Genomic DNA, 14,053 nt, shown 5'->3' on the forward strand with positions numbered 1-14,053 from the left:
TAGGGTGGCCTTATCTTTCTTGTAAACTTTTTCTTCAAGACAATTCCAGATTTTAATTTTGACTTCTTTTCACCCTTATAAAAATGTTGAGGCACAATACTTACACTTAATACAGTTCTGTTTTATTTAACAAACAGGTATGTAGGTGGGCTGGGTCCTGTTCAAAGTGCTTTACATAATTGCATTTTTCGACTTATTTTATAAACTTCGATATGAATCAAATGGGGTGGGGTAGGGGTATTTTTGAAGCGTGACTTACCTAGTAGCCACTCTGTTTCCCGCAATGGAGAGAGGAGGAGAGATGGAATTGAGCTTCTCCGGAGGGCAAGGCCGCCTACCACTTCCCCCAGCTGTCCAGCCAGGCTACATCTAGGGGCAGGGGGCTCCACCCTCGCCCAGATCCAGTCGTGGGAGGGTGAATGGCCTTTTCCGGGTCACTGGCGCACCCTCTTTACTCCCAGCCACCTGCTTGGGTTCCATCCCGGTTCCAGGCTCTCTGGAGGGCGTCAGGGACATTCCAATCCTCCCACCGCCCGCGCGGATGTGGCGGGGGAGGGGACGACTGCTCTCCCATTCCAGCACCAGGCTTTGAGTCAATTTCTTCTCCGTGTCTGGTGACCGGAGTCCCCGGAGAGGAAACTAAGGATTGAAGAGTGGTCAGAAGGCTGTTTACAACGCGCCCGTAGGTGGAGCCGCATCCCTAACGAGAGGCACTTTCTGGGCACCATCTGCTCTGGGGCAGACAACTGAAAGCCAAACAACCCAGATGCCTCCTCGCCGGACCAAATATGGTCACAAGCAGCCTCCCGCGTGAAGGCAGGCCTCGGTGTCTCCGCGTGCAGGGGCGCACCCGGTCCCGCCCTCGGGCAGAACCCTGGATTAGAGCGGCGGACCCGACGCTCCCGGCCTGAGCACCGGGCGCTGAGGGGGGGCGCGGCGCCCGGGACCCGCCCTTCCTCCGCCTGGGCCCCTCACCCGCCACCCTCCGCCGCCCCAGGCCTTGGTTTCGGTCCACAGGCCCCGGTCACTTTCCCTTTGATCCGCCCCAAGTCCGCGGTAAACTCAAAGGAATGCACTTCCAGAGCTCCGCGGGAGAGCTCCGCGCGACCAAGCGTGGGCGGGGGGCATCCTTCTCCTCTTAGCCTGCAAAGTACCCATCACACCCGAGGTTTTCTGGAGCCGGAGAGACCGGGGAAGGAGGGGGAGGAGGGGGAGGAGGAGGAGGAGGAGGAGGAGAAGGAGGAGGGGGAGGAGGGGGAGGAGGAGGAGGAGGGGGAGGAGGAGGAGGAGAAGGAGGAGGGGGAGGAGGGGGAGGAGGAGGAGGAGGGGGAGGAGGAGGAAGGGGTGGGACAAGCGGGGGCAGGCAGGCTCAGGACTTGCAAGTCATGCATAATTCAACAGCTCAACTTTCGGGCCCGCCTCTTTCCTGGGAGTGGGAGTTTGCTCCAAACTTTGTTTATGGGACAGTCGGAGAGCCGCGGCGGCCGCCCTGTCTGCTTCTCCTCCTTCAAGAGCGCGAAGGCCTGAGGCCGGTTTGGGGGATGTGAAAGCCGAAGCCCCTCGACTGCCAGGCACCGAGGGCGGGTCCGGATTTGCCAGCTGGGCTCCGGCTCCCATCCGTCAAGATCGGGACGCACCCCGAGCGACCCAGGCCCGACGGCTGCCGCCGCACGCCCAGACTCGGCTTCGCTGCGCGCCCAGGTAGTGCCCGCTGGAGCGCGCCCGCGCACCGCTCCCGGGCGCCCGGGTCCTGGGGTTTCCGGGGTCGAGATGTGGAGTTGGCTTGGGTTGAGATTTCTTTGGGGGGCTCCCTGCCCTGGAGAGCTGCGACCTGTTCTTTGCCACCCACAGTTCGGCAACGTCCGGAGTGCAGCTGTCTCCCCCCCTCCCCGCTCTTCCCGCTCTCGGTAACTTTTTTGCTCCAAGAAAGTTGCATAATTCTGGAGGGACTCCTCCCCCATGCGGCTGGTCTCCTGGCTGCGCGTCTGGGATCTCGAGGCGGACACCTATCTGTATCTTTGTATTTCCTCCCCGTACCTCCTCCTCCGACTTGAAATAAAAGGCTGATCTGACCCTTTTCCTTGTAGAAGATGAATCCGGCCTCAGCGCCCCATGCGCTCCCGCCGCCCGGGCAGCAAGTGATCCATGTCACGCCGGACCTAGACACGGACCTCGAAGCCCTCTTCACCTCGGTCATGAACCCCAAGCCCAGCTCATGGCGGAAGAAGATCCTGCCCGAATCCTTCTTCAAGGAGCCTGACTCCGGCTCGCACTCGCGCCAGTCCAGCACCGACTCTTCCGGCGGCCACCCGGGGCCCCGGCTGCCCGGCGGCGCCCAGCACGTCCGCTCGCACTCGTCGCCCGCGTCCCTGCAGCTGGGCACCAGCGCGGGCGCCGCGATCAGCGCCGCGCAGCAGCACGCGCACCTCCGCCAGCAGTCCTACGACGTGACCGACGAGCTGCCGCTGCCCCCGGGCTGGGAGATGACCTTCACGACCACGGGCCAGAGGTACTTCCTCAAGTAAGTCCGCCTGGAGCGGGGCGGGGGGGGCGGGGGGCGCCGAGGCGCGGTACCGAGGTGCGCGCGCGCGCGCGTGTGTGATGATGGTGTGTCTTTCCAGGGTTCTTTCCCAAACATCTGCGAAGCTGCAAGTAAGGAGTGGACCCCTGGGTATTGGAATTGTAAGGAATCAGAAGCAGAGAGTCTGGCGATGTTCTTCCAGGGCATCCCCGGAGGTTCGGGTCACGGAAGGGAACTCTTAGAGATAGGAGACATAAAAGTAGTGTTGGGGGGATTCTCATGAAACACTAAGTGACTTTGCCCTGAGTCTGGAGCATTGATACAGACTCCTGGGCACAAACCCTTCCCCCGTGCCTGCCCGTTCTAAGGCAGATACCGCAGAGCCTGGGCCGTTGAGATGTGACACCAAAAACATGTGAGAAAAGTTCTGAGACGGGAGAGGAGGGACTCTTGGCAGTGTAGGTGGTCTGCAGTCTCTGTTCTGGGGAAAAGCTGGAAAAGTGAACACTGCCTGGCAGGCCTTACCTCCCAGCTGGGTGATGTAATGACCACACGGCACAGTGATGTCATCAGCCACTGCCGGGGAAGTGGCTGTGGGCTGGACAGATGCGTTGTGTGGAAATTGGGTCAGGAGTTGTATTATGTCATACTTGGTAACGTCAAGTACCATCGAATCGGGAGCCTTTTGTCATTCTTCCCTTCGCGTTGTTCCGGCTTTCTGATGTAATGAATTTTACATTAGATTCACGTTAAAGACTGTATAGGAAGATAGGTTCACAGACATAAAGCAAGTTTTTTCCGTTGTGGTACCTAAGATAATTATATTCCAGAGGAGGAGCCAAGCTGGAACTTGAAAGGTAACCGGTGAGGTCAGGCGGGCCATGGCCTAGGTGGAAGTTGTGCCGACTGGACCACTGGGGTCAGGAGTGCCTGCACCAGCTGGCTGTGCACAGCCACGGAGAGACACTTCTCTTCCAAGAACTTGCCTTTTGTTTATTTAAAGTCCATGTTTCTTTGATGGTGCAGCCTTTGTTTGAAAGTTAATACGTTAGATGCTATTTTAAAAATATAATCAGTCCTTTCTTTGGCGCTAATATTTGATACTTTGATTGCTATCTGAGGGCCCTAATAAAGAATATACAGTAATGGACGAGGCTTATTATAACCAACACTTCGACTCACACCGGTGACCAAGGATTTCTTTCCCATCCCGAAGCTGTTGACATCTTGTGGAAGGAGGAGGAGTTCTTGGTTTTATTCCTGTGGCTGGTGCAATGCTGGGAAGCACTTGTCCTGGAACAGACTTGGTGGCCATTTTATCCCACCACTGGTCTTCTCCCTGTTTTTAAGTGACAGTGTGGACATGTACTCAGTCCTATGAGTTTTAAATGGCTGGTGGAATTCAAGTGTGTGATGTAATAACATGACATTTCCCTAAATGTGATGATGTTGTTCTGAAGGATGACATTAGTTTCTGTAGTTAATAAAGGTCCAAAATAACTAGCCTCTTGTATTAACAGGTAAATGCAATTGTGAATATTTTATGGTGAATTTTCTAGAAATGGACTTAGTAAGAAATAAAATAGAAAAAGACATAATAATTTACAGTAATTGGGGAGATCGTTTTTGGCCCAAATGATTTTTAAATTGTTTATGAATATACACAGAAAAGTATATAAGAAATAAGAGCTGGGCTTACCCATTATCTGAGGAAAGATAGGAAAAAAAAAAACAACAACCCTCAAATAAAAGCAAAACAAAGTAATTCCCTTTTATACACATTTTGAATGATTGTAATAGCTCAGAACTATCTTTGTGGAAGTAGGGTGATCGTGGAAGTTGGCCTGAGTTTAGAGAGAAAGTTGCCCTGATCCCTCTGCTCATCTCCCCAACCCAAAGCAAAGTGTGTCTTCATTTTACTGGGTCCTCAGTGACAATAACAGCTGAAAAATTGGTAGTAGGATAGCTTGATCTGATGCTATTCCTGGAAATATTTTTGCCAAGTAGCTAAAGGAATTAAAGAAATTAAGTCATTATGACTGTTGTCTTTTAAAAAATATGTATTTTATTGATTTGGGAAAGGGAGAGAGATAGAAACATCAATGATGAGAGAGAATCATTGATCAGCTGCCTCCTGCACGCCCCACACTGGGGACTGAGCCCGAAACTCGGGCTTGTGCCCTGACCAGGAATCAAATGCTCAACCACTGAGCCATGCCGGGCTTTTTTTTTTTTTTGGTTTAAATATATTTTTATTGATTTCAGAAAAGAAGGGGGAGGGAGAGAGAGATAGAAACATCAGTAAGAGAGAATCATTGATTGGTTGCCTCTGCACGTGCCCTGACTGGGAATCGAACTGTGACCTCCTGGTTGACGCTCTACTACCGAGCCAAGCCGGCAGGGCATGACTATTGTCTTTTAACATTAGCAATCTGCCCAAAGTTCTCTGAGGTTCATTTTTTTTTTTTTTTAACTGAGGAAGGGAGAGGGAGAGAGATATATCCCGCAGTGGGAGATGTATCACTGGGGAACCTGCAATCGAGGTACACGCCCTTGACTGGGAATTGAATCTGCAAGCCTTCAGTCTGCGGGCTGGCACTCTAACCACTGAGCAAACTGGCCAGGGCTCTCTGAGTTTCTCTTGGAACTTTAAGTTGGAGTGAGGTAAATGTAAGATGTTACACTTTGTTGCACAATCTCAAAAGGCCCTGTATTCCGGTGGAATAAATAGAAGTGCAAAAAAAAATGGCAACTGATCCTGATTTAATTTTCATAAAATCTGCTCATTACTTTGCTCCAACATTTGTGAAACAGGGCTAGCAGTAGAATCCTAGGTCGGGAGGCTAGGGTTTCATAAATCTGAAATGAATAACTTTTTTTCTAAAAAAACTGCGTTCAGAAAAGGGTAATTATTTGACTTTGGGAAAGTCATGTGGTCATTCAGTGGTGGACCCTGGATTGGAACTCTGTGTACTGAGCACTTTTCCATTTTCCCCACCCACCTTTATCCCCACTCACTGCACCCGCTGAACAATGAGCTTTATGGATAACAAAGCCTGGACATCTTAAGATACTTCAAAGAGCTTTTTGTCATTTTTTCAGGGAAGATTGTTCCTAGGTATATGATGTAATCACTTTCTGGTAATCTCTTAAAGGGCACCTTTCCTGAGCATTCACACCTTTCCTGTGCTGTTCAGGCATTCCTTCAGGGTAGCACATAACCATAGAGGATCAAATGTTAAAACACTTGGCCTCTGAAAATGACTGCATTGTTCCTGCTGTTCTCTAAAGATCATAAATCAGGCTGAGTGTGTGTGTAGCTATTGGGCTCTTAGCAACCTGGCACATCACTGACTGAACATTGATCACATTAAAATAAAATAAAAATTTTCTGGTTATAAATGGTTATATATGTTTATTGTACATGAACCAGAAAGTAAAGATATAAAGAATGCTCTGGCTTCAATAGAACTTTCAAATCTTGCAGAAAATTTTTATTTGAATAATCCTATATAATAAAAGCCTAATATGCAAAGTGTCCTATCATTTGTTAGACCATTTGACCAGTCGCTATGACGCGCACTGACCACCAGAGAGCAGATGCTTCGACTGGTAGGTTAGCTTGCTGCTGGGGTCTGGCTGATCAGGACTGGGTGAGACTGGCCAGACATGCCCTGGAGCCCGCCACGGTCCCTCCCCAGTCCTGATGATCATGCACCGGTGGGGTCCCTCAGCCTGGCCTGCGGGTATCGAGCCAAAACTGGCTCTCTCTGACATCCCCTGAGGGGTCCCAGATTGCGAGAGGGCGCAGGCCAGGCCTGAGGGACCCCACTGGTGCACGAATCTGTGCACTGGACCTCTAGTATTCTATAAGAAAAAATAATTTATCCTTACTCCTAAATATAATTCCAATTATAATATTTGCCCACCACTCCCAATGTTTAGTAATCTTCATGGACTGCCTTTTTTAACATATGTGGTAGAAAATTATTTTTGTCAGTGTGATCTATGCACTTGGCAACATATTCAATAGAACAGAAGGACTTTTATTGAAAAACAATGGTTTTCTTTACCTCCTTAAACCTCCCAAAGAAAACCATTTAATTTTTAAAAATATTTTTGTATTTAATTCTTAGATTATTACCTTCTTAACTTTAATATGGGCTTACCACTACTTTATGACTTACCAACTTTAACTCCTGATATGAAAGTGAGAATGTAGCTCCTTAAGCTTATGCCTCTTTCAGATTTAACATTTATATTGTTTTTAGTTTGTTAGGACACCTTTGTTATATTTTTGGTCAACTTTAGACAGTATTTCTTGACTTCCCATTTTGTAAGTCAAGGAGGTTTGGGTAGCTACCAGTTATAGTAATTGCTTTTTGTCAATGATAATAACATTCCAAAGTCCTGAACCCATAACCAATAAAGGTTTTGTGCTTTGCCCCAAAGTTGACCTTTTTATCCATAAATTTTTCTTAAAGTTGAAAATCTGTAAGAAACAATTACATTATTATGATTCTATAAATATAATTCATTGCCTGTGTATGAAGATTAGTTTTTAGACTTGCACATCGGGTCTGGGGTCAGAACTGGGTTAATCAAAAGAGGGTATATCTAGCACCAAAGTCAGATTCTTTCTTTTTTCTCTCATCAGTTTTTTAAATTTGTGTCATCTTTATTTTTATTTATTTAATATATATTTTTATTGATTCCAGAGAGGAAGGGAGAGGGAGAGAGAGAGAGAGAGAGAGAGAGAGAGAGAAACTCAACTAATGGGGATCGAGCAGGCAAGGAATCAAACGGTGACCTGGTTCAAGGGGACCTAGATATTCAAATACTGAGCCACACTGGCCAGGCTGTCACTTTTTCCTTTCTTCATATTTGTACCTTGACTTCCTTAAACATCATTTTCTGGTACTTCTAATTGTCTTTTTATATGTTTGTATATTACTTGCCTTTATTATGATCTCAAAATTGTCTAGGCTCTTAGTGCCATCAATTCTATAAAGCCTTCTTTCCCTAAGCTTATGCCCAGGTTCCTTTATCTTTCTGAGCCATTCTGGATTCTGATTTCTGTATAGGCCTATGTCATTCTGGGACTTCTTTGTACTTCTTTCCATGGCTGAAAGTGCTGTTTCCCATGTCTTCTTCTTTTTTGGTTTATGCCTTCATTTTGCTGGAGCACATGCTTGAGTAACTTTTTTTTTTTTGTTAATCTTTACCCGAGGATATTTTTCCATTGATTTTTAAAGAGAGTGGAATGGAGGGGGAGAGGGAGAGAGAGAAACATCAATGTGAGAGAGACACATGGATTGGTTGCCTCCCGCATGTTCCTTGACCAAGGTCAGGATGAAGCCTGCAACCGAGGTACGTGCCCTTGACCAGAATTGAACCTGAGACCCTTCAGTCCACAGGCTGGTGCTCCATCCACTGAGCCAAAATCGCTAGGCTGAGGCTTTTTATCATTCAAAAAATACTGCCTGCTGCCTTAGTTTCTTTGTAAAATGAGGAGAGTAGTACCTATTTTGTGATATTTTGGAAGATCAGATAACATTTGAAGTGGTTTGCACATAGTAGACTTTCAGGACAACTTTCTTCTTGCCTCCCCCTTGCCTCTCTCCCCACACACATACTTTGTCTACCTGGCCAAAATCAGATGGCAGTAGAATAAGCTGATTTTGACTCTGAATGACTACCTGGATCTGGGATTCAAATCCAGTTTTTAAAATTTAAAGTAAGGACTAAGAGTCACTTTTCCTATTAAGGAACCTAAATAGGAATGCCCATCAAGAGTGCCTTTTGCTTTAGCATCTTGGACAGAGAATACCCAACCCCTTCTGAGGAGGGTGTACTTTTTATTTTTTGGAATCTGGTTTGTAACTACAAGTTGGGCTAATTTCGTGTGGGATGGAGGGAAGGAGGATGGGATGGAGGAATGGAGAGTTGAAGAGGGGAGGTAATTGACATTTGTTGATGATCTGCTTTATGCCAGACAAGGCAGGGAGCTGAATCCGTGCTTCCCAGAGACAGCACCAGAATCAGCCATGAAACACATTCCTGACATGTGTATAAAACCTTTTTTCCGTAATCCTATGTGCTTTCGCATACATTTTTTCTTTTAACCTCATAGTGAACCTGTGAACAGGTACCTGTTATTATCTCATTTACTGTTGAGGAAATTGAAGCTCACTGAGGTTGAATAAATGGCCTAGGATCTCATATTAGGCGAGTGGCAGAGATGGGATTAGAATTGTGATTCTAAAACCTGTGCTCCTGCCCTACATTGTGTTGCCTCATGCCAATTACATGCCCGTAATTAGGCCCTGCAATTAGGTATCCTTGGTGACCAGATAACTACAGTGGTGGATGAAGCATTAGAGTTTGCTTCTGAGCTCAGTCTGGGTGATCAAATTTGGAACTCTTGATGCTGGAGAGGGAGAGATGATGAAATGAACAAACCAGACATGGATAGTATACCTACAGTGGATTACCTTATTTTTTTAAAAATATATTTTATTGATTTTTTACAGAGAGGAAGGGAGAGGGAGAGAGAGTTAGAAACATCCATCAGCTGCCTCCTGCACACCCCCCACTGGGGATGTGCCTGCAACCAAGGTACATGCCCTTGACCGGAATCGAACCTGGGACCCTTCAGTCCCCAGGCCGACGCTCTATCCACTGAGCCACACCAGTCAGGGCGGATTACCTTATTGATATCTGGATCCATTACATTGCTGAGGACTTGTTGAGAGGATTAATTAGATAAAGCTGGTAAAGTGTATTCGAGGAGAAACAGAGCCAGGTTACTTCTTACTGCCTTTATGCCTGGCTAGCATGGCTCAGTAGTGGAGCGTCGACCTATGAACCGGGAAGTCACAGTTCGATTCCTGGTCAGGGCACATGTTGGGGTTGCAGGCTTGATCCACAGTGTAGGGTGTGCAGGAGGCAACCGATCAGTGATTCTCTCTCATCATTGATGTTTCTATGTCTCTCTCCCTCTCCCTTCCTCTCTGAAATCAATACAAATATATTTATATTTCTTTTTAAATTGTCAGGGGTGGGGTTATAAAAATTGCAAGAGAAAACGAAAAATCATTGGAGTGGTAGATTTGGGGTCCAGGGCCATCTTAGTCATAGCTCAGTAACTGAAGGCTGGAGCTTATGTAACCAAAGTGTTTTTCTTGTATTGGATTATTTTCTTTAGAAATGAACTGACCCAATAATTACTAAAATCTTAACCAAGAATTCTCCATAAAAAAAATTCATCTCAAAAAAAAGTCTGCTTATGGCAAGTCTCAGGTCATATGGACTTCCTGCAGTTTATCCTTTATCAGTGTGCTCTCTTTCCTAGAGTTCTAGCTTTTACTTAACATTCCATCTAGGCATAGCGGACAGTAAGTAGGAAGGGAAAAGATGATGTTCATTCCTGTGTTGCTGTTAGATGAAGTGAGGTCTGGATATACACTGAGTGGCCAGATTATTATGATCTCCGAACGCATAATAATCTGGCCACTCAGTGTACTTCTCTTGAGTACCTCATTTATTTGATATCGAAGATACTATAAATCGTGCACCTGATCAGTTTTCCCCTTTGCACTGGCTGATAGAAAGCTCAGGGAAAATAGGTGGTTGATCTCCAGCAAAAGTCTAGAATACTTTTGGTACCCGTTTGAGATACAAATACACTGAGTGGCCAGATTATTATGCGTTCAGAGATCATAATAATCTGGCCACTCAGTGTATATGCAATGCTTATTGCTGTGCCTGGCAGGTAAGCTCTGTTGAAAGTTTATTGCTGTTACATTCCCAATTGAGATGGGATGGGGGCTGCGATCTCCCAGGACCTTTCCTTTGTGGCGCCTAAAGAATCAATAGCTGTTTCAGCATTTACAAGGAAAAATCATTGAACTCCTGCTGTGTCCCTGCGTTGCAGTGTGCCTTGGGGGGAGAAATGTGTGCCCGGTTTCTGGACCTCAGGCAGCTGACAGTCTAGCTGGGGAGACCAGGAGAACACTGAGAAAAGCAGGCTAACTAGCTGCCTTCCGACTTATGTGGTGTTTGAGCCTAGAGCAGCTGCTCTTCCTGTGCTGGAAGCTCATGTGAGGTGTGCCATGATAAGGCAGTCCTTTCTATTTTGGCTGCAGGTCTGAAATTGGCAGAAAGTCTTTTCGTTTCTACCATTGGCTCTGCTCCTTCTGGCCTCAGAAACGTGGCACAAGCTACCTGTGCCTAGAACATTATTTCCTTGCTTTTTGCCTGGTTAACTCCTACGCTACCTTCAGGCATCAGCACAGATGCCGCCCGCCCAGGCAGGAGGTCCTTCTTGACTCAGCCTCCTCGCTGGTACTGGTTTAGATGCTCTTGCTCTGTGCTCCCAGAGCCCTCTGTGTCTCCCCAGCCGTAGTATTACTGCTTTATTACTATTTAATTATTTCTCTCTCTTTTTTTTCTACTCTAACCTCCCTGAGGGCAAGAATGATGTTTGCCTTGCTTGTCATTGTATAACCCGAGCACAGTGCCTGGCCACGTAGTAGGTGCTAGATAATGAAGGAATCCTATCCTATTTTCTTTTAGTCATTTGCACTGCAAGCTGGCATCTCATAGGAATCTGCCATGTTGGGAAATGTAATTCCATCACGTCTATGTCTCTTGGACTGAAGGCTTAGAAATGTAGCTCCACATACTACATGTAGTGGACAGGGTGATGGGTGAAGGGTGGATGGGTGTGCAGAGATGTCTCTGTAAAGGTGCTTGGACATAAATGGAACCTTGAAAAATGGAAAGAATGTGGGTAAAAGAGGGGATAGGAAAGAAATGCAAAGGCAGAAATGCTAAGGATGTGTTTTCAGATAGTTTTGCATTTATTTTTTTTTTAGTTTGTTTTGCTTTTAAATATATTTTCATTGATTTCAGAGAGGAAGGGAGAGGGAGAGAGGGCTAGAAACATCAATGATGAGAGAGAATCATGGATCAGTTACCTACTGGGGGTTGAGCCTGCAACCCAGGCATGTGCCCTGACCGGAGTCAAAAGGTGACCTCCTGGTTCATAGATAGGTTGACGCTCAACCACTGAGCCACACCGGCTGTGCAAGAGTGTTGTTTTGAGGCCAGAAGAACATGGCCTGACTTGGTTGGTAGGTGATTGTGCATCCCATTGAGGTTCTAGGACCTTAGCGTGTTCTGGGAAAAGAACGAAAGGACTAGGAGAGGTGGGGTTCAATTCCATATCCTCAGGTGAGGATGAATAGCAACAACAAAAAACTAGCCCAGCTCTAACCGGTTTGGCTCAGTGGATAGAGCGTCATCCTGCGGACTCAAGGGTCCCAGGTTCGATTCTGGTCAAGGGCATGTACCTTGGTTGTGGGCACATCCCCAGTAGGGGGTGTGCAAGAGGCAGCTGATCGATGTTTCTCTCTCATCGATGTTTCTAACTCTCTATCCCTCTCTCTTCCTCTCTGTAAAAAATCAATAAAATATATTAAAAAAACAAACAAACAAAAAAACTAGCCCGGCTGCTGTGGCTCAGTGGTTGAGTGTTGATTTATGAACCAGGAGGTTACTGTTCTATTCCTGGTCAGGGCACATGCCTGGGTTGTGGGTTCGGTACCCAGTGGAGACTGTGCAGGAGGCAGCTGATCAATGAGTCTCTCTCATCATTGATGTTTTTTTTTTTTCTCTCTCTCTCTTCCTCTCCCTTCTTCTCTGAAATCAATAAAAAACCTCAAACTGATCCCCTATTGATGGACATCTAGACTGTTTTTAACTCTCTCTCTCTCTTTTTTTAATAAGAGAACATTTACTTATAAAATAAATGGGCTTAGGAAACAAGTTATAGAGGTAAAGGAAGGGCCCTAGAAGTGAGAGAAGGCAAAGGGAAAGGGAAATGCTCGAGCATGCTTTAAGGGAGAGCCCTGACTTTCTCTTTTTAAGTATAAAAATACTATGTGCTCAAACACTACTTGAGGGAGGAAAATGGAAAGTAAATTCTTCTGATGTTCCCTGGATCCCTATTTAGAGAGAACCATTGTTAACACTTTATCCAGAGCTATTCTTTGCACAAAGAGCAGTTCTCTGGCTCTTGTCTAATTATCTCTCTAGCTTATCTGTTATTCAATTTATCAGTCATCTACTGTTGTACTTGTTAGTCAATACATCTACCCTTCTTATACAAGGGTGATACATGGTCTGGCAAATGCACCGGTCAGTTAGATGGATGCCCAACCGAGCAGAACTAATGGCGTACCAGTGTGAAGTAGCTGATGATGTATCTCAGTACCACTCCAAGTGTGGCCCGTGGACTGATACCAGTGTGTGGATGTAACTGGTCCAAGACAAGCTAGATACAGAAGTTGAGAGTGTTTAGGAACTTTTATAGCAAAATGACATTGTTGTGACACTTCAGCATATGATCAGTGGGACTGTCTTGTGGAACAGGGTAGTTTGGGTATGTCAAACATTTTTTTGTTTGATACTCTTCACACGAGGATATTTTTCCATTGATTTTTAGAGAGAGTGGAAAGGAGGGGGAGAGACAGAGAGAGAAACATCAATGAGAAACAAGTCAATTGGTTGTCTCCAGCTTGCATCCCACTGGGGCCAGGGATGGAGCTGCAACCAAGGTATGTGCACTTGACGGGAATTGAATTGGGACCCTTCAGTCAGCAGGCTGATGCTCTATCCACTGAGCCAAACCGGCTAGGGCAGGTATGTCAAACTTTTGTGCTGAGTCTCATATGGCCCAAGCTACATGCAAGCCGTCCTCAATAGGACCACGTTCTGCTCTTGACAGATTGAAAATAAAAATCACTGGTCCTTTACCACAGTTTGAGACTCACTGATCCATCTGTCAACAGACTCACTGTTTCTCTTAATTCTATTTATCTATTTATTCCATCCATCCATCTATTTATCCATCCATCCATCCATCCATCCATCCTTTTACCTACTTATCATTTTATTTTTCCATTTATCCTTATAACTATCTTTTATGTATCAACCAATCTATTCATTTCATCTCTTAGCTTAACAAGGATCAATCCATGTCATATGTTGAGTAGTGAATCTCAATATGGAAACAAATTTTACAGCACAAAGGTTATATATGATCTGTTTTCCAGTATGTAACATATTTTGTTTTTGTGGCCCCTATGTAACTCATTGTTTTAGAAATATGCTTTGACACACTTCAATTCTGAATACTGAAGACATGTAAATTCTTTTGTTTTCGTGTAAATAATTTACCTGCAAGTTTGCTAGCTACAGACTTGGTAATTAAAGAATGGTGACCAGAGAAAAACAAACATGCTGGATTATTTATTAAAAAAAAAATTCCTTCCAGGCCCGTGTGGCTCAGTGATTGAGCATTGACCTGTGAACCAGGAGGTCATGGTTGGATTCCCGGTCAAGGCACATGCCGGGTTGCTGGCTAGATCTCCAGTAGGGGGAGTGCAGGAGGCAGCCAAACAATGATTCTCTTTCATCACTGGTGTTATTATATCTCGTTCCTTTCCTTTCTGAAATCAATAAAAA

The 14,053-nt window shown here is 45.9% G+C and overlaps 1 protein-coding gene across 1 annotated transcript in view; it reads left to right on the plus strand.

Annotated features, from left to right (window-relative positions):
- Positions 1-1,642: 1,642 nt before the first annotated feature.
- The window catches only part of WWTR1 (WW domain containing transcription regulator 1), a 153,078-nt gene continuing 140,667 nt past the window's right edge, over positions 1,643-14,053 (plus strand). Inside the window, exons 1-2 of the mRNA XM_008160850.3 lie at positions 1,643-1,701; positions 2,088-2,521. Coding sequence (XP_008159072.2) covers positions 2,091-2,521 — 431 coding nt within the window. The 5' untranslated portion in view covers positions 1,643-1,701; positions 2,088-2,090. The remainder of the gene's footprint in view (positions 1,702-2,087; positions 2,522-14,053) is intronic.

This window comes from Eptesicus fuscus, chromosome 3 (genome assembly GCF_027574615.1).
Source record: "Eptesicus fuscus isolate TK198812 chromosome 3, DD_ASM_mEF_20220401, whole genome shotgun sequence".
NCBI lineage: Eukaryota > Metazoa > Chordata > Mammalia > Chiroptera > Vespertilionidae > Eptesicus > Eptesicus fuscus.